Source organism: Belonocnema kinseyi, chromosome 7 (assembly GCF_010883055.1).
Source record: "Belonocnema kinseyi isolate 2016_QV_RU_SX_M_011 chromosome 7, B_treatae_v1, whole genome shotgun sequence".
NCBI classification, from domain to species: Eukaryota; Metazoa; Arthropoda; class Insecta; order Hymenoptera; family Cynipidae; genus Belonocnema; species Belonocnema kinseyi.
In genome coordinates this window covers 90930917-90949982 of record NC_046663.1, presented here as the reverse complement: position 1 = coordinate 90949982, position 19066 = coordinate 90930917, and the positions used below count along the sequence as shown (strand labels likewise).

Below are 19066 nucleotides of genomic sequence, written 5' to 3'. Positions count from 1 at the left end.
ATAAACGTAGAGTAATGTCTTCTTATGCTCTCCTCAAATTTTGAGTTCGATATTTCATTTACCAAAAAAGTTCTATGGTTCACAAAAAAATTTTGTTCAATGTAAAAAAGAGGTTGGTAATGTAGGAATCCCACTGTGTCGCATGCCCTTAAACAAAAATTTGTTAATTGGAAGAAAAATTATGGGAGTTTATACATTTAATTTATTAGGCAAGCTCAAGTTTTTAATCAGATACATATTAATAAAAGTAATTTAACTTATATTTTATATTGAAGTATTACGAACATTTTTTCCTATAACGATTTTTCATCTGCGTGAAAAGGTTGAGAAAATTTTCTTCAAGACATTGATAGCCTGTCTTATTGCGTCCGAGCTTCTTTTATGAAAAAGTCAAGATTCGTTGGCGATACTTTGATTCGAAGAGAGTCCTTCGGGAGCATCCCTTTCATAAAAGTGGTGACTTCGGATAAGCTTCTCATCGAAGTTAAGGAGAAGCTTAACATTTTGCCTCTATGATCTCTTTACGAATATTTTTATTAATCTCAATCTTATGGCTGAATATACGCGACTCGAGTATCTGGTTATATTTATTTGATAATACTCACTCTAAGACCTTAAATAATAATCATCTTTTGGCAATTTTTATATATTTCAAAATTAAAGTTCATCTGAAGTAATTTCTAATCTTTTTTAACTCTTAAATTTATTATTGCTAAGGAAACGGTATAATTAGAACTGATATGGACAATGGGAATACATTGGAAGAACTTTTGGCAAGTTAGACAATTAAAGTTCAACTTTGGTTCTCGTAAGTGGCCGTTTCCTTTAATAGAACGATAACTTACAAGAATTTTGTTTCACTCTTTGAACCTTCAATGTGGCGTGAAAATAATTTTCTACATAGGCCTTCAGTTATGAATCACTTTTCATTTTCCATGAATAATGGAAGGAGGTCGCACACACGTTGATTCAAGTCTCATTATAACCTTTTTTTTCTGCTAACTTTAAACTGTATATACAAAAAGGTCATGAAAGGGCAGAAAACTTCGTTAAAATGTATCTCCATTTTATAAGACGATTTTGATAAAAAATGTATAATATAAAGAAGAATAATTAAGAAATAAATCTTTTTGTTTTGGGACAATAAAACAATTGGATGGCAATAGAAGCTACATTTCGTTTCGTCCCAACAATAATTTGTTTCTTTTAACAAACCATTGGTTGAACCAAAACAAATTTTTTAAATTATTAAACCAAACCCAAGGTTGATTCTATAACAAACAACTCGTTTTCTCACAAATAGAAGTAAAAACTGGAGATTTAGATTAAATACCTTATGAAATTAATAATTTTCACTTTTTATGAACTTTTAGTCAATTTTGTCTTCTTTTATTATGAGGGAATTATCTGCTTTTGATTGAGCTCACTTGAGTTAGTACTTCATTAAAGACTGTAAGGCTTGAGTTTATCACCTGACACCTACACTTAAACTTTACATGCAGCATAAAGTGATAGTGATCATTGATAAGAAAGAATCTTCTTTCAGATTTAGGTTCTTCTTAATTTTAAGTGCCAGTCATATATTTTCTTCGATCTGTGCGAAATCAGTTCTTCTTTATATCTTTATAATTTATCTTTTATGTGGAAACTATGACATGAAAAAAATTAAGGATTATTAAAAAAAAGAAATTAAAAAACCAAATTTTTATTATTTTTTATTATGTAATGAAATTTCTCCCAATATTTTTCTAATTTTTAAGAACTGTCAAGTTTTCCAATTTTGTGATATTAGGAACTTTAGATAAATAATTGAAACATCTCTATTATATGTGATCATGTTAAATAATTCACGAGAATTATGCTGAATATCTGATAATAAACATTAGATGAAGTAGACGCTCGTGTAACCACACACACACACACACACGCGCGCGCGCACACACACTTTTTTCTTCCTTAACATAATTTGCCTACTCTCCTTTCCCCTACTACCCTCCTATTACTTCGCCTTATTTCCTCGACTTCTCCATCCTATACCTATACTCTCTGCGCTTTTCCTACTTTTCCTCCCCGATCTTCATCTACTTATCTTCCCCTCACCACCTATCCCACCACTTTCCCTACTTTCCCTTTCCTCGCTTCCCTCCCACTACTTACCCTTTCGAGAAAAAAGCATGACAGATGGACAAATACGCGACTAAAATTATAAGGATTTTTTCCCGGGGCTACAAAACTCTAACAGATTGATCTGAAGTGGATCACTGTGAAAAAATTGATAAATTTCACTCGTGAATTTGATTTCTTAAAGCAAAATTAATTTCACAATTATCTTAAAAATTATTTTTACATATTGCTGTTAAAATAATGGCCAATAGAAATCGTCTATCCTGGAATGAACAAAAAAATCATCAATAGTTTATTGTTGTTCTCAACTTTGATTATATGCTTTCGAGTTTTATTTTTGGTTTTAATTTTCTAGAGTTCAGTATATTCCTGACGAAATTAAGCATATGAAACTTCAGCTACAAGTTTTGGTCAAATTAATCATAAATATAAATCAACAAAAATGGGTGCATTTCCTTGTGTGTATTCAGGTAAAATTTATAATCGAATGTAAATATCTTGTTGAAAATTTGATGTTCAGCACTGGTTTTTTATGTTTAGTCTTTAGATTGGGCACCTACCCGAAATATTACAACTTTGATATATAATTTATTAATAAAATATAGCCTGGAAAATAATGTACATGAAAATTTCATATAATTTACACAAAAATTATGTTCTACGATAATTTGTGTTAAAACCTAATTGAAGGATCCAAACTTGAATGTCGAAAATTTGTAATATTTCTGAATAATTTTGCGTGACTTGAATTTCATAGAATTTTGGGTAAAATGGAAACTATTGAGGCTCAGTATTACTTTTTGGTAGTGTCCTAGAAAAAAATTTGTTAGTGTGAAAAATATAAAATTAATGGCCCGGATCAAATAACCGATTTTCGAACTGATTAGAGAATTCTTTATTTAGAGAGGGGGAAGAAAGAACTCCTAAAAATGCGGTTCAGTGGAGGCGGATGACTTCGGATGAATCTGAAGTACTTTGGATTACTCCACAGTAGACTCGAATTACTCCGGATTACAAATGTATAAGTCCATTTTATAAGTAGCTTATCTGTAATTATAAATGGATTGCCTGTGATTAAAAGTGCATTATCTAGGATTACAAGCAAGTTACCTAGGATCACCACGGATTACCCAGGATTATACTGCACTTGGCAATACGAATAGATTGTCTGGAATTACAAGTGTATTAATCAAATTACAAGTAGATTACTCCATCCCACAAATGTATTACTTGGGTTTACTAATGGATTTCTAGGATTACAGAAGGATTAATAGGGGTTACAGAATAACTCAGGAACATAGGTGGATTACGTGGAATTCCAAGTGGATTACTTAGGGTCACAAATGGATTACCTAGTGTTCGAATGGGTTACTTGGATTAATTGGATTAATTGAATTACGCTGGATAACATATCGGTCCACCAGAGTACAAAATTTTTTTAAAAAACATTTGTGGAAAAAAAGGAAATTTTAAATTAAGCAGCTAAAAATACTGCTGCATTTTCTGCACAACCTGGGACTAAAAGTGGATTGTCTGGAATGACAAGTAGATTACTCTACATTACAAGAGGATTATTCCAGATTAAAATTGTATTACTCCAGATGGCAAGTGCATTACTTCGGGTTACAAGTGAATTACTCCACATTACAAATGATTTGCCTGGTGTAGCAAATTAATAACCTGATATTGTGAGTGGATTACTGAAATTACGCCGGATTACCATTATGGATAAGTGAGCAGTCTAGCCGATTACTAAAGTTATTTCCCAGTTGATTTTATGTGAAAAATAAATCTTTTATCAAATTTTCCTGAAAAAAAGAACTTTTAAATGAAGACCTGAAAGCATTTCTGCAGTCTTCAGATTTCCTGTGATTACAAATGGATTCCCTAGAATTAAAAGTGGATCATCTGGAGTAAAAAGTGCATAACCTAGGATTACAAGTGGTTTACGTAGGATTACACTAGATTACGTGGATTACCGGATCACCCCTAATTACCATTTTGGATTACCAAGCGGTCCAGCGGATTACCAGAGTTAGTTCCCCCTCACTTTAGTTTTGGTTTAGAGAAGAGTGAGGCTGAAGCGAACAGGGAAAACAACCCCTCCTATTACTTGATCCGGGCCCTCAATTATAAAAGTGTGAGAACTCCTATGACTATAAGTAATAAAAAGTGTGAAAAAATGCTTTGTGGTTTTTTAGGTCAGAGACATAGCGAGGAGAGGTCCAGGCTGAATTTAAACGGAAGCAGACACCTGTCAAGAAGTGCGACGGAACTCAGGGATAATCAGAGCCATACTCCCAATCGGTCGCCAGTACATCGGACATGTGATAATGAGGCGGAATCCATCACTCGTCACAGATATCGTCACGCTTCTGTAGCACAAAGAACTCAAACTTTTTTCGCGACCCTAAAAAGTCGCTGGGCTCGAAGTAGAAGTAAAGAACGAAAAAAGTCGAAGGATGCTTCCAGCTCCCATGCACATGATCATTACAAAAATCATGGCTTGGAATCGGATTATGCCGCTGATTATTCATCAGAGCATAGCAGAAGCTCTTCCGCCACTCAGAGCCCTGCTAAACATTACCTCAGTCACCCAGGTAAGGGGCCGTACTTACATTATGTAATGGATTATAGGTTCTTTTAAAAATTCCTCTTCCTGAAATGAAAATAATAAATATTTCTACCCCTCCCCCCTTAGTGTGCATAATTTACAGTTTCCAGAAATCATAAGATGTGGGACTTACAGAATCTGTACTATAAGTAATAGGGCTGACTTATATAGTCCAGGTGGAGCGAATGTGCGGAGTAAATATCGCGCTCGAAGTAAACCTTTTTTGTAGGGTTTCGTCACGCTATCAAAATGGACCGCATGCCTAAATAGCGCGAATAAAAAACCAGATGATCGGCTTATTACATCCTCTCCGTAAGCCTGTTTAATCATAGTAAAAGCCTGGGTTGCAGACTTTCCAAGTTTAACACAGAATTTCACCGCGCTGCGCTGGTCGAGCGTGCGGTACATTTTGAGAGCGTGAGGGAAGCCTACGAAAAGATTTACTTCTCGCGCAATATTTACTCCGCAAATTGTTGGAGGCATGTATTTGGGTTTTAACAATTCCCCACGACACATCCTTCCTGTAAATCCCTCTATTATTCCCTCTGTGCTATAGAAAGTCAGCCCTACTACCTATGGAACTGACCCTCTATTGTATAACAAATATTTACGAAAGATGTATCACAGAAAAAACAGAAGATAAACTTTACACCGATTTCCGATGAAAGATTCGCTGCAACAGAAATTAACTCTACGGGATAAACTTTAACCAAATATTGGTTAAACTTTCTTTTTTTCCCATGACAACACATGTGTTTTGAAAAACACGAAGTTGTCTGAATAGAACTTTATTCCTCTGAAAAATTTCCTGCAGCACATGTTATCACTACTTTATTCTGTGATAAAGCTTTGAAAGACAATAAATTAGCAATATATACCTTTACGACTAATCTAATTATTCATAATTTATTTTCTTTCTTAAATAATGAAATTTCAATAAAGTGACTGCATTTAACAATAACTTAATATAGTTTTATAATAAATGTTATGTTATTTGGTACATTTCATGGTTGATGGGTGATTCTAAAACACGAAAAAATGTCCATTTTAATTAAATCTAGATTTATTTTTCACTTTGACAAATACATTATGGGAAAGACGTAAAGATGGAATGCATTTTGCTCAAATTTATTTATTTATTTTAAACAAAAAAACGTATTTTCGACTATAATAGGTGACTTTTTAACAAAACACATGTATTTTCAACGAAATAATTCAATTTTCAATAAAATAGTTAAATTTTCAACCTGAAAAGATGAATTCTCAATAAAAAAGAGCAAAAGTTTATATTTTAACTAAAAAAGATGGAATTGCATAAAAAAAAGAATTTTTAAACCAAGAAGATAAATTTTCAAGAAATAAAATTTTTTCCGTTATGCGAGAAAAAAATTCATCTAAATTGTTAAACCTTCAAGATAAAAGACGAATGTTCTGTACAAAATTGAATTTTCAACCAGAAAATGAATTTTTATGTTATTTTAAAAATTATAACTAAAAATTAGAACCTTTCTAAAAATTAAAGCCATTCTGTATTAGACTATATAGATCAAAAACCGTCATTCCATTGACAAAAAAATTAAAATGTAAATTTTATACAAAAAAATAATTGCTTAACAAAATAGCTTAACTAAAATGTTCAAACATAATAGGTGAATCCTTAAACAAATAAGAATAATTTTTAACCAAATAGTTACATTTTTATTAAGGAAAAATGAAATTCCTACTAAAAAAGATTAATTTTCAAACCAAAAAGACCAATTTTCAAAAAAATACTTCAGTTTTCACCCAAAAAGGATATTTATTTCCTTTTTAACACTAAAATATTAATTTTTCTCTGACCAATTTTTTATTTTCCCTAACCATTGGTATTCAAATAACAGAATCTTAAACTTGAAACATTTTTAATCTAGAATATTTTATAAAAGTACTGAAACAATTTGAAATAAAAAATTTTGAAATTTATTCTTCTTGTCAGTTATTTAAAATTATAAATATTCCCTGACTTGCATAACTTTTTTTTTAATCTGTGATTTTTCCCTACTTATTAATAAAATGCCCTGACTTTTTTTTGAAATTGTTGTTGGCTAGGTTCATTTTTCACTCACCAGGTTTCTTGGGCAAGTAAAGTTAACTTCGTATTAACTTTCTGCACAATTACTGCGAGTTATTTGTTTCATTTGCGAATTTCCAAAAAAGAGCACCTTTGCAAAGAAGGCACTTTTTCATCTTATCGAAGGTGCTCCGTGATTAGTGTTCAGTTCATTCCGGATTACGGTCATTCCGGTGCATGTGTTTCACAGATATGGAAATGAACGGAACCAGTTTTGGCGCGAACTTAGAAATTTCGAACACGTCGGTTGAGTTCGTCGGTTGAGTTCGGCCGAGAGCCGGCCGTTCTGGTGCATGAGCTGGAGGCCTAACTAAAGGACCCCACTATACTGTAACAAATCGTTGAAAAAATCGCTCGATACCTCCCCTCCTTGAACTGTTGCGTAATTTAAATACATTCCCTAAGGCGTCGTTCAAAAACTACGTTATGATATTTTAAAATATTTTCCCACTCCTCTTTTTATTCTTCATAAATCATCACTCCCCCAAATGGGACAACATAAATAACGAAAATAGGGGATAGGGGAATAAGTTCTTTTCAATAAAATAATGTATAGATGTCATATTGCCAAGTAGTAAGATTTATAACAAAACGTTTGAACGTTTGCGTAAAGAAGACAGGTTTCTGCCAAAGTTCCAAAGTTGTTAAATTTTCAATCTTCATAGACAAATTTAAAACAAAATGGTGGAATTCTCCAATAAAACAGAATTAATTTCAACCACAAAAAGTTGCATTTCTAACCAAATACATCTTCAAGCTAAATAGACGAATTTTTATAATACTGATGAATTTGTAACCAAAAAAGATATATTTAAACAAAAAGATTAAATTTCAACCAACCAGAGTTTCACTTTTAACCAAATAGTTGAATTATTCAGATAAAATAATCAGTTTTATATTTGAAAAGACGAACGTCCAACAAAAATAATGAATTTTCGACAAAGAAATGAATCTTTAACAAAGAAGTTACACCCAATAGTTGAGTTTTTTATGAAAACAGATCAATTTTCAACTTTTAATGAAATAATTAAATTTTCAGTTAAAGAAATAATTATTAACAAAAAACCACAATTTTCAACAAAATAGTTTAACTTCCAACTGTAGAGATAGATCTTCAACAATCAAATACATTTTTAACGATGTACTCGTAGTTTAGTTTACAACGAAGAAGTTACATTTGTAATTAAGAAGATTAATTTTCTACCATAACACATGAATTCATAACTAAATGAATAAATTGTCAACGAAATTCTTGAATAGTTTAATTTTTTGTTAAAAAAATTATTTTTTTTTTCAAAAAAAAAAGAAAAAAAATGTCAACAATATAGTTTGATTTTCAACCGAAGAGATTAGTTTTCAACTAATAAAATGAGTTTTTAACAAAGTCGTTCAATTTATAACCATGAAGTTAAATTTTTAATTAGGAAGAATTACTTTCTACCAAAAAAACTGAATTCGTAACCAAAAGGATACATTTTCAACGAAATCTTCAACCAACAAAATAAACTTTTAACAAAGTAGTTTAACTTTCAACCAAGTAATTGAATTTTTTAACAAAAAGGATATCTTTTCAATGAAAAGTTCAATAGTTAAGTTTCCAATTTTTAACCAATTTATCAAATTTTGAATAAAAAAAAACTTCAACCAAGAACAGTTGCATCTTAAACCAAATAGTTGAATTTTGAAGACAGGAAATCGAATTTTTTAGAAGACAGTTGAACTTTCAATGCAAAGGGATGAATTTTCTATTTAAAAAGACGAACGTCGAAATAAATGGTTAAATTTTCAACAAAGATATGCATTTTTAGCACAGAAGTTGAACCAAATAGTTGACTTTTCAATGAACACGATTAATTTTCAACGAAAAATGTAATAGTTGATGATTAAAACCAAAAAAGATTTTCATTTTTTATGGAAAACCGTGGATATCATTGTTTAATTTTTTACTAGAGATGATCCATTTATGATGGTATAGTTAAATTGTCAGTTAAAAAATTAATTATTATTAAAAAAATAATTTTAAATAAATAAGTTTAATTTTCAGAGAAAGTGGAGGATCTTTAGCTGATTAAATGATCTTTAAACAAAGTAGTTCAATTTAATACCAAGAAGTTAAGTATTAAATTAAAAAAATTAATTTTCTAGCAAAAAGATGAATTTAGAATCAAATGAATACATTTTCAACCAAATTCCTGGATTTTCCACTTAAAATGATTGGTTTTAACCAATATTGGAATAGTTGCATTTGTAGTTACAAAAATTAATTTTTAACAAAACAAAAAAAACGTGTTTTGAATAATTTAGTTCAATTTTCAATTAATAGAATGAATAATTAGCAAATTAGTTCAACTTTCAACCAAAAAAGATGAATGGATGAATGGATCAGTTACATTTTTAGTTAAGCTATTAAATCTTGAATGATAGAGAAACGAATTTTCAAACAAAATAGTTCAATCTTTCACCAAAAAGTAGAACTTTTAACTAAAAATAGAATAGAAGACTTTTCATCTAAAATTGAGTAATATTAAATCTCACATTCTGCATTTAGCCTTCTCCCCTACGCCGTAAATAATCACAAAACCTTTTGACTAACCTGGCATTGTGACTTAGTCTTTAAACGCTCACAAATAATAAAAAAAAACGGATCAGTAAATTTATCAAATTTATCAAACAGGAAACAAATGAAGGATTTTATGAATCCAATTATTTAAATTTTTTTTGAAATCTAAATGCATCATTGAAAAAAGCCGATTTGACTTTACTTCCAATTTAAACGCCTTTCCTTAAGGGGTTTTATTTCACTCTAATTGAAACATCGATTTGAAGGATAGAATCTTAATTAAAATTTTTATACGTCAGCTCATTCAAAAAATTTTAATTAAAAACAGTTTGATTTGATCAGTCCAACTTACATTGATCAAACTTTGAAAGTTTTCTAATTAGAAGAGTTTTGCTTGTATAATGACTTCAGATTCAAAGAAGAAAATGTAAGAATATAAGTCCTAGTACTCTTACATCTGCAACGTTTCAATTTGAAGATTTTTAATTTAATGATGATTTCATATTCGAAGGTTTCTAGTACGAAAAACTTGTAATTTTAAACAAAAAGTGGAAAAGGGAATATTTTTAAGCAGCAAATCCCTTGCTTAAAAAACTTAAACGATAAAAATTCTAATTACGTGACTTCAAATTAACTTCAAATGTTGCACAAAGTGGACATGGATGTCTTAATGTATTTCACATTTATAAAATAAATTAATTTAAATGGTTTCTTTTCAAACATTTTTATATAATATTCCTTAAAGATACATTTACCAGATATGCGGTACTTATACATTTAATATGATAGTGTTAAATAGAATGAAATGCATTTTTTGCGATTTTTTTGCACCAAGCTTGACACTTGGGAAAAATCTAGAGAAAAAACTGTAAAATATTTTGATAGTTGAGAAAAATTATATGGAAAATCACTTTCCAAATGAGCCAAAGAACCTAAAAAACTGTTAATATTTTACAGTTATTCCACTTTTTCTAAATCAACTACATTTTTCGCAATATCTTTTATAACATAGAATCTTTTATAAAAATAATAAAAGAATACAATTTTAGATTGAATTAAAAAAATGATAAATTTATTTCAACCAGAAAAGACAACTTTTCTACCATAAAAGATAAATTTTCAATCCTAAAAATAGAATTTTCGATTAAAAAAGATTAACTTTTTAACAAAATACATAAATTTTCAACAAAATGTATAAATTTTTATCAATCAATAAGAGTCGCATTTTTTACCAAAAAGTTGAATTTTCAACCAAATGCTCGAATTTGCAAACTAAAAATTATTAAAGTTCAACCAAATACAGTTCTATTTTCAAACAAATAGTTAAATTTTCAAGCTAAAGCGACGAATTTTCTTTTGTATTCCAACTAAAAATGTAAATTGGCTAAAAACTAGTGCAGTTTGCAACTTACAAAGAAGAATTCTCAATAAAAAATGTAATAATTAAGATTTTAACCAAAAACGAAGAAACTTCTATTGAAAGAGATAATTAAAAAAAAATCATTTTTAACAAACTCAATAAATTTTCGACTAAAAAAGATTAATTTTCAACCAAAAATGGAATAGCCCAATTGTATTTAAAAAAAATTAATTAAAAAAAATATATTTAAGAAGATAGTCAGATTTTCAAATAACGAATGAATTATCCAAACAAAAAGACTCATTTTTAAAAAATAACGATTTTTCAATAAGAAAGGAGAAAAATTTCATTTAAATTATTTTCTGTGATACAGTAGAATGTTTAAGTCGAAAATATGAATTTTTAATAAAAAAGTTAACTTTCAACCAAGCATTTGCATTTTCAATGAAAAAAAGACATTTCAAACCAAGAATAATATTTTTCTGCAAAAGAAGACAAATATTCTATTAAGAAAGATCAATTTTTAACAAAAAAATGGAAAGTTTATATTTTTATTTAAAAAATTAATTGTGAACAAAAAAAAACTTTTGAACAAAAGAGTTAAATTTTCAATCAGAGAGATGAATTTTCAAACAAGAAAATTAATTTCTTACAAAGTAGTTCAAGTTTTACTCAAGCAGTTGCATTTTTAATTAAAAAATATAAAATTTAAATCAAATATTTAAACTCTCAACCAAAACTATGAATCTTCAATTAAAATGATAATTCTTCAACGCGAAAATGATTTTTTAACAGGGTGGTTTAACCTTCAATCAAGTGGCTTCATTTTCAAAGAAAAATATTAATTTTTAACAACTAATGTAATAGTAGATATTTTAACCAAAAATATTTTTATTTGAATTCAAAAAAGTCCAATTCAACTAGAAAAGAAGAAATATAAATAAAATAGTTGAATCTCTTCAACGATATTGAACAAAGTAGATTCATGTTAAATGAAAAAGATGAATTTTCAACCAAAAAAAATTTCAGTTGAAATTTCAACACAAAAATAGGAATGTGAACAAAAAGTCCATTTCATACTAAAAAGAGGAATTTCTAATAAAACAGTTGAATTTTCGAAGAAAAAGTATGATGTTTCAACAAAATTATTGAATTTTGAACCACATTATATAATTTTCAGAAAACAAAATTTAAAAAATCGTCAAGTGCAAACAACTGCAAAAAAGAGAATAAACTGTGAAATGTGGTTTCTCAAATCCAAAACTTGGAATCAATAATCCCTATACATATATCCCTTTTGTATAATAAACTACACTATCGGGTTGCAGAATCACCCCTTACGAGAGCCAAGAGGGACAAGATAGGAATTTTACAAGAGGATAGTTCAGGAAGATGCAGTGATGGTTCTTCGAAAGGTTCCTCGAGCTTTCAAGGTCAAAAGGATTTGAGTCACTTGGATGAAGGACAGAGAAACGGAAACAAGGATTCCGATATCCTGCTGCAAGATGAGACAACTCGGCGCAGGGAATTGGCTTTGAGGCAGCATGCTTTCTTCCAACTGCGACTTCATATCAGAAGAGGGACTAATCTGGTCGCTATGGATCGATGTGGTAATTTCCTCACTTTATTCATATTATCAGCAGTAAATGCGTCTCCGGATTTTTATTTCCTAACATTTCAAATATTAGGATTTAAGAAATTTAAATTAGACTAAAATGAAAGTTAAAATCCTATTTAACGTCCAATAATCAATTTAATGTTTAGAATTCCTGAAAATAAAACCAAAAATACAACGACCAAATTTGGACAACCACTATAAAATGCTCCTATTGTAATTAAAAAAAAACCAAAACTAAAAAAAAAGTAAGTAAAATGAGAAGACAACTAGCCAAATCCCCTTCCTTCTTTTTTTTTATTTTTATTATTCTCAAATTTGAATGAAAGAAAATGATATAAATATTCATCAACGTTTTGGCACTCATACAGTACCTTTATCAAGGAAAGAAAAATTTGAGCAGGTAGGAACAGCAACGAAACCACGATCATAGCCTTCTGATTATTCTTTCCTCTTTTTTATTTTTGGTTCTTTAATTACAATAGGAGAATTTTATGGTGGTTGTCCCAATTTGGTCGTTGAATTATTGGTTTTATTTTCAGAAATTCTATACATTAAATTAAAAATATCAACAATTTAAAAAACGGCTGCGTCTAATCGCCCCGAAAAATTAGATTAGCTGGTAAAAGGAATGGATTGGCCAAGCTTATGAAAAATATTAACCAAATGGGACGGTATACATAAGAAATATCAGGATCTGCAAGTGGTCGTTTGATTTTAATGAACTTGTAAAACTATAGGGTTACACCATGTTGAATTTTTGCAACATTTTTTTTTTTAGTTTAGCGATACAAGGTCTGTTCGGAAAGTATGAGAACCCCTACTAAGTGACATGAATCTTTGAATTTTTAGTCGATTAATGTACGCAGTTGTCTAAACGTCTACGTAGAGCACGTACGCGTCGCATTTCAGGGTGACGGAATCCGCCGAAAAGAAAGTGTGTATTAAATTTGGCCAATAAGTTGACTATTCATGTTCGTAAGCCATCGTTATGATTCGAAAAGTATAAGGTGATGAGTCTAAGAGTGATACTTAAATTAAAGAGTAGGTTTGACGGTTTAGAAGTCGAATCTTAGTGGAAAGTGATGTTCTCTCTGGCCACTCGTCGTAGCTTATTCAATAATTCTGGTGGAACAGCGTTACACAACTTCGGCAGCCCTCATACAGTCCAGTTTTTTTTGAAAAGGCATAATTATAAGAAATTGATACAGTCTAACTGGAAAATAATAAAAATATGGCATATTGGCGAAAAATTAAGTTACAAACTTTTTTGGACTATTTATTAGTGAAAATTTTGATTTTTTTGTAATGCCATTATTTAACTTGGCATAAACCTGTAATTTAAATTTTTTTAATCGCTTAGGAAGCAAGTCCAGATATTTCTAACGTTTACTGGCCCTAATCATCACGAATTTCTGGAAAAGACCCTTCGTTAAAAATCCTTTAGTAACCAGATTGTTAAATATTTAGTTTTACACATTTTTTAAACAATAATTAATCATTCATAAATTTGAAGTGAAAGAATTTGAAATTTTATAAACAAAGTTGGAACTATTTTCTATTTAGAATGTTTCAAATCAAACAATTTCAGTTTAGGTGAAATTTTGAAAAAATACAGTATTTCAAATGGAATGAGAAGAAATTGAACTTGTATTATTTTTCTATATAAGCTTATAAAATGAAATAATTTGCCATTGAAAATGTTTGAAATTGGTCAAATGCATTAGAAAGGTGTTTAAATTGTTGTATCATTATTAATTCAAAGTGTTTAAAATTAAACGATTTTATATTTGAATTGAAGAATTTCGAAACTGAATGATTTCAGAATAAACATTTGAAAATAGGTCCATTTTAAAACATTAAAAATGGAATGTTTTCAGATAAAAATGTTGAAAATTGCATCATTTGAAATTTAAAGAAATTGAACTTTGATTATTTGTAATAAAATGCGTTCAAAATTGAAGAATTTGAAATTGAAAACTTTCCAATTTAAATCCTTTTTAAAGCGACATGAATAAAATTTGCCAATATAAAATTGAAACGTAAATTGAATATTTTAAAGTCAAAACTTTTGAAATTTTATAGTTTAACTTGTTATTTTAAGATTGAAAAATAAATTTACCATCAATTCCCCAGTTCAAAATGAAAAAAACTTTCAATTGCAAACATTTAAAATCAAATTATTCTGAAAAATAATTAAAAATAAAAAGTAATTTTAAATGGGAAACATTAAAAACATCACTTAGTAAACTTGAACGATTTTCAGTAACTAAGATTTGTGATATTTAAATTTTTTATGAATTTTAAGTAAATTTATATTGTTTAAAAATAATTTTTTTTAGATTTTAATTTTATTTAAAAAAATTCATCTATATTAATTTGAATAGCAAAATTAAAACTTGTAAATAGAAAAAATGGATTATAAAATTCAATATAATGTTTTAAAAAATTTAATAGTCAAAATTGGAAAACTTAAAAAATTAAGAAATTTCAAACAAAAAATTTACGAATTTAAACTTTTGAAGAAAAAAAACTAGCTTGAAGGTCTCAAAAATTAAACTGTTTGAGAATTGCGTTTAAAAAATTGAAAACTATAATTTTAAATTGAAATTATAAAATTTTTAAAGATGATTAATACATTAATAATAAGTATCATATCATGTTTTTACTGGTGATATTGAAAGTGATTGGATGGATTTTTTTACTAAAAACTTTGACTTTTGACATAAATAATCACTGCCATTTCTACCATTAAACATGGAAGAATTTTAAATATTATGAACCTTTAAAGTATTTTTTTAACTTTGAAAAGTTATATGCTTTCTAATTGAAAACTTTCAAAAATTGATAAATACGAACTTGACGCATTGAAAATCTAACAATTGCATGATTCTGATTAGAATTGAAGCATTCTTCAATTAGGATGTTGAAACTAAGTCGTAGAAAATAATTAATTTTCAAATTTTGCATTACGATTTAAAAATTGAATAATTAAAATATAAATTGTGAATATATCCATTTGAAACTGCAGATAGGATGTCATACTGTCAAATCTGTTTCTAAAAAATAGATGTGTCACGAAAATCTCGAAAGCATTGCAATCACGATTTCTCAGACCAGACTAAAACTTACTCAAAAAGGTCAACTTTGTACAAAAAAATGAATTTCCAGTGAAAATAATTAATTTTTAACCAAGAAAAGGGGAATTTAAAACTAAAAAACTGATTTCATAAAAAAATGGTATAACTACATTTTCTTTAATTTTTAAGCAAAGAAACTACTTTTTAAATAAAATGATGAATATTCAACCAAAAAAATGACTTTTTAGTACAATAGTGGAATTTTTAACACAAAAGATGATTTTTTTTACCAAAAAGTTAATTTTTAACAAAATAAATAAATGTGCAACCAAATTTTAAAGTGTTAAAGAAATTTACACCAAAAATATGAATGAGTCGCCAAGAAGATTAATGTTCTACCACAAAAGACACAGTTTCAACAAAAAAGGAACGAATTTTCAACAAAATAGTTCAATCTTTAAAAATCTATAAAAAAAATAATAAGAATCAAAGAAATAAATTTTCAAGCAAAAAGATTAGTTTCTGTTAAAAAGGATTAATTTTTAAATATTCGCTATTTAAATCAATCATTGCAATTAATTATCATATTGCTTTTGGTCTAAAAAATGGTTTTAGTAGTTTTAGACAAATATCACCTTCATCACAAATATCTGGCTTTTTTTTGAAGAAATTAATGTTTTAATTATAGGAACTTATTTTTTTCAGGTGCCAGTGATCCATATGTTAAAATAAAATCTGCCGGGCGTCTATTGCACAAGTCACGTACAGTTCACAGAGAATTAAATCCAGTGTGGGACGAAAGCGTGACGTTACCAATAGAAGATCCATTTCAGCCACTCACTGTTAAGGTAAAATTAGAGAATTCGTAGAATCGATAGAATTGCATATTAAAAACACCAATTATTTTAAAATCTATAATATACCATTTTTTAATGTTGAAAGTTTTATCATTTTTTGAAAACAGGTAAATAATTTAATAAGTGATTGAATCTAGTTAGTAAAATATGTTTTGAAATATTCTTGTTTTTATCATTTCAATATTTTCATAGATGCGAATTTGTTTACGTATCTAAAGATCTTAACTTTATCCGCAAAGTTTAACGCGAGTCTAATAGACCCTTGTTATTCAACTGTTGTTAATATTTTTAATTTAAGTGATAATATTTTTATAAATTTTCAATGAAAAATTGTAAATAATTTAAAAACTTATATGTATAATTATGGACATTCATAGAAATTGTGAAATTTTAAAAGTTGAGAAGTTGTCTAATATTATGAAATCCAAATTATTCAATTTAAAACGCAGTTAATTTCTAAACAATTAGTTTAAAGTTGTCTACACACTAAAATAGCTGTATCTCTTCATATGAAAGAAAACTACCTTTAGAAATCAATTGAAAAAATATTTAATTTTGATCTTATCACCTTTCACACTATTTTAGCCAACTTCAAATGATCCTAATATCAGGTAATAATAATTGTTATAATATGTTTAACATAATGAGACTCGTTATTTAAATTTAAGCTAAAGAATTTCCATGCAATATGAAACAACTTCAATACAGAAGATATTTGTAAAATGTGAAACTGCCCATTATTATAGTTAATAATCAAAAATTTATTATATGCCAAATTTGAGTAGAAAACTTAACATTTAAATTCTGACGTTCCGTAAGGAAAGGTCCTACTTTGTGGGTATAGAGTTACGTGTAGGGTCGTATAGACGGATAAATACCAGGCATTTTAATACCAGGACGAACCCTCTAATTTGAAAACCAGTCGTCGGGGCATTTTTAAAGTTCAAACCTCACAAACCCGCTTTTCGAGAAAACGCATCGGAAGTTGGGAAGTACCATTAGCGCATGTGTTACATTCTTGGCTTAAAGTATGATTTTCCATCGAAACCCAAAAATCGATATCTTTGATCTTTGTTCAGAAATTCACATAAACGCGAATACGAGGTCTGTCTCGCAAATATCCGATTTTGCGATGTACAGGTGTAAGAGTTAATTCTGGCCAATGACGATGATATTCCCTTGAAAGTGCTTCCCTTTGGAAGCCACAATTTTCTTCCAGCGATTCTCCCACTTTCGGAAGCATATCTTACAGTCACTTTTCAGAATAGTTAATAGCTGCTTTATCGCGTTCAGTTTTACTTCTTCTACGTCTTGAAATCGCTTTTCTTTTAGAGAATTCTTCAATTTGGGAAACAGCTAGAAATTACAGGGAGCCCGCTCAAGATTGTATTAGGGCTGTTGAAATTGTATAGGACCGTGTTTCACCAGAAACTGTGAATAAACTGTGAAAAATTTGGCAGGTGCGTTTTTGTGATGAAGGACCCAATCGCAGGTCCGTGTCGCTTAGTAGGGGGTCTCATAGAGGTCCCCCTAAATGATAAATACCTGTTTCTGACAATAGGACAACTAGGTACAAAAAGTTAGAGCACAGGCTGGGATAATTTTTGGGCAGACCTTGTATCTCCTGAATCACGATCAACAATCTGAGTCACTAACTTGCAAACCGTCCTAATTAACTGCCCTGGAACCGGGAATTAGAAGCCTTGGATTTAGTATACTCCTAAAATTGCTGTCCTAGGTATATACGTGACGAGGGGAGCCGCGAGACTCAAAGAAAGAGAGAGAGAGAGGCGGTGCTTAGTCAAGCATGGCAAACAGCATGAGGATCTGTTTACGTTTGGATTCCATGAATTTAAGATCAAGGCCACTGCAAGCCATGCCTGAAACCGTTCTTCATTCCAGGTTCAAGGGTGTTTAAGATCTTATGCCTTTCAAAAATGAATTTCAATGCTCGCAAACTGTTTGCCATTATTAAGTAATGAGAAGTTAAAGAAAGGGTTGAAAACTATAGACTAAAAAAGGACATGACTACAAAAATACTTTCGAACAATATTTTATCTGACCACCAACATCTATCGATGCAAAAATATCTTTCAAGTGAAAAGTTATATGTACACTGCACGTAGTTAGTGAAATCAAAGGGGGAGGGTCGGTAAGGACGGTTTTTGGCCTAATTTATTTTTGGACCAAAAAATCTGAAAAAATCATGGTAGTATCTTATAAGTATCCCGAGTCGATTGCACGCTAAACGGACTACCCTCCACCCCCCAGCCACCCCCACCCCCCCTACAAATATAGGAAACACCACTACCCACAAACTGTATTTTCGACAGATTTGACACTCTTAAACATGTATTCTGAGGTTAGCTCGGGTTTACTATGGTTTTCGGGGTCGCGGAATGCAAATCTGGCGTCCTTTGACTTTTATCCCGTCAGGTTCAAGGTCATTGGAACGTCAAATCGAGAGAAAACGGTAAAAAAATTTTTAAAAAAATACGTTATAGGTTTTTGGAGTCGCTAATTACGAATCCGGCATCCGTTGAACTCTATCGCTTCAGGTTCAAGGTTATTTGAAGGTCAACTCGAGAAAAAACGGTAAAGAAATTAAAAAAAAATATGTTATAGGTTTTTGAGGTCGCTGATTACGAACCTGGTGTCCGCTGACCTTTATCGCGTCAGGTTCAAGGTCATGGGAATGACATATTTTTTTATTTTTTAGCGTTTTTTATCGATTTGACTTTCAAAT

At 29.6% G+C, this 19066-nt stretch overlaps 1 protein-coding gene across 1 annotated transcript in view; it reads left to right on the top strand.

Moving 5' to 3' along the window:
• The window catches only part of LOC117177008 (multiple C2 and transmembrane domain-containing protein), a 90295-nt gene that overhangs the window by 18411 nt on the left and 52818 nt on the right, over positions 1-19066 (top strand). Inside the window, exons 3-5 of the mRNA XM_033367458.1 lie at positions 4326-4724; positions 12097-12378; positions 16169-16311. Coding sequence (XP_033223349.1) covers positions 4326-4724; positions 12097-12378; positions 16169-16311 — 824 coding nt within the window. The remainder of the gene's footprint in view (positions 1-4325; positions 4725-12096; positions 12379-16168; positions 16312-19066) is intronic.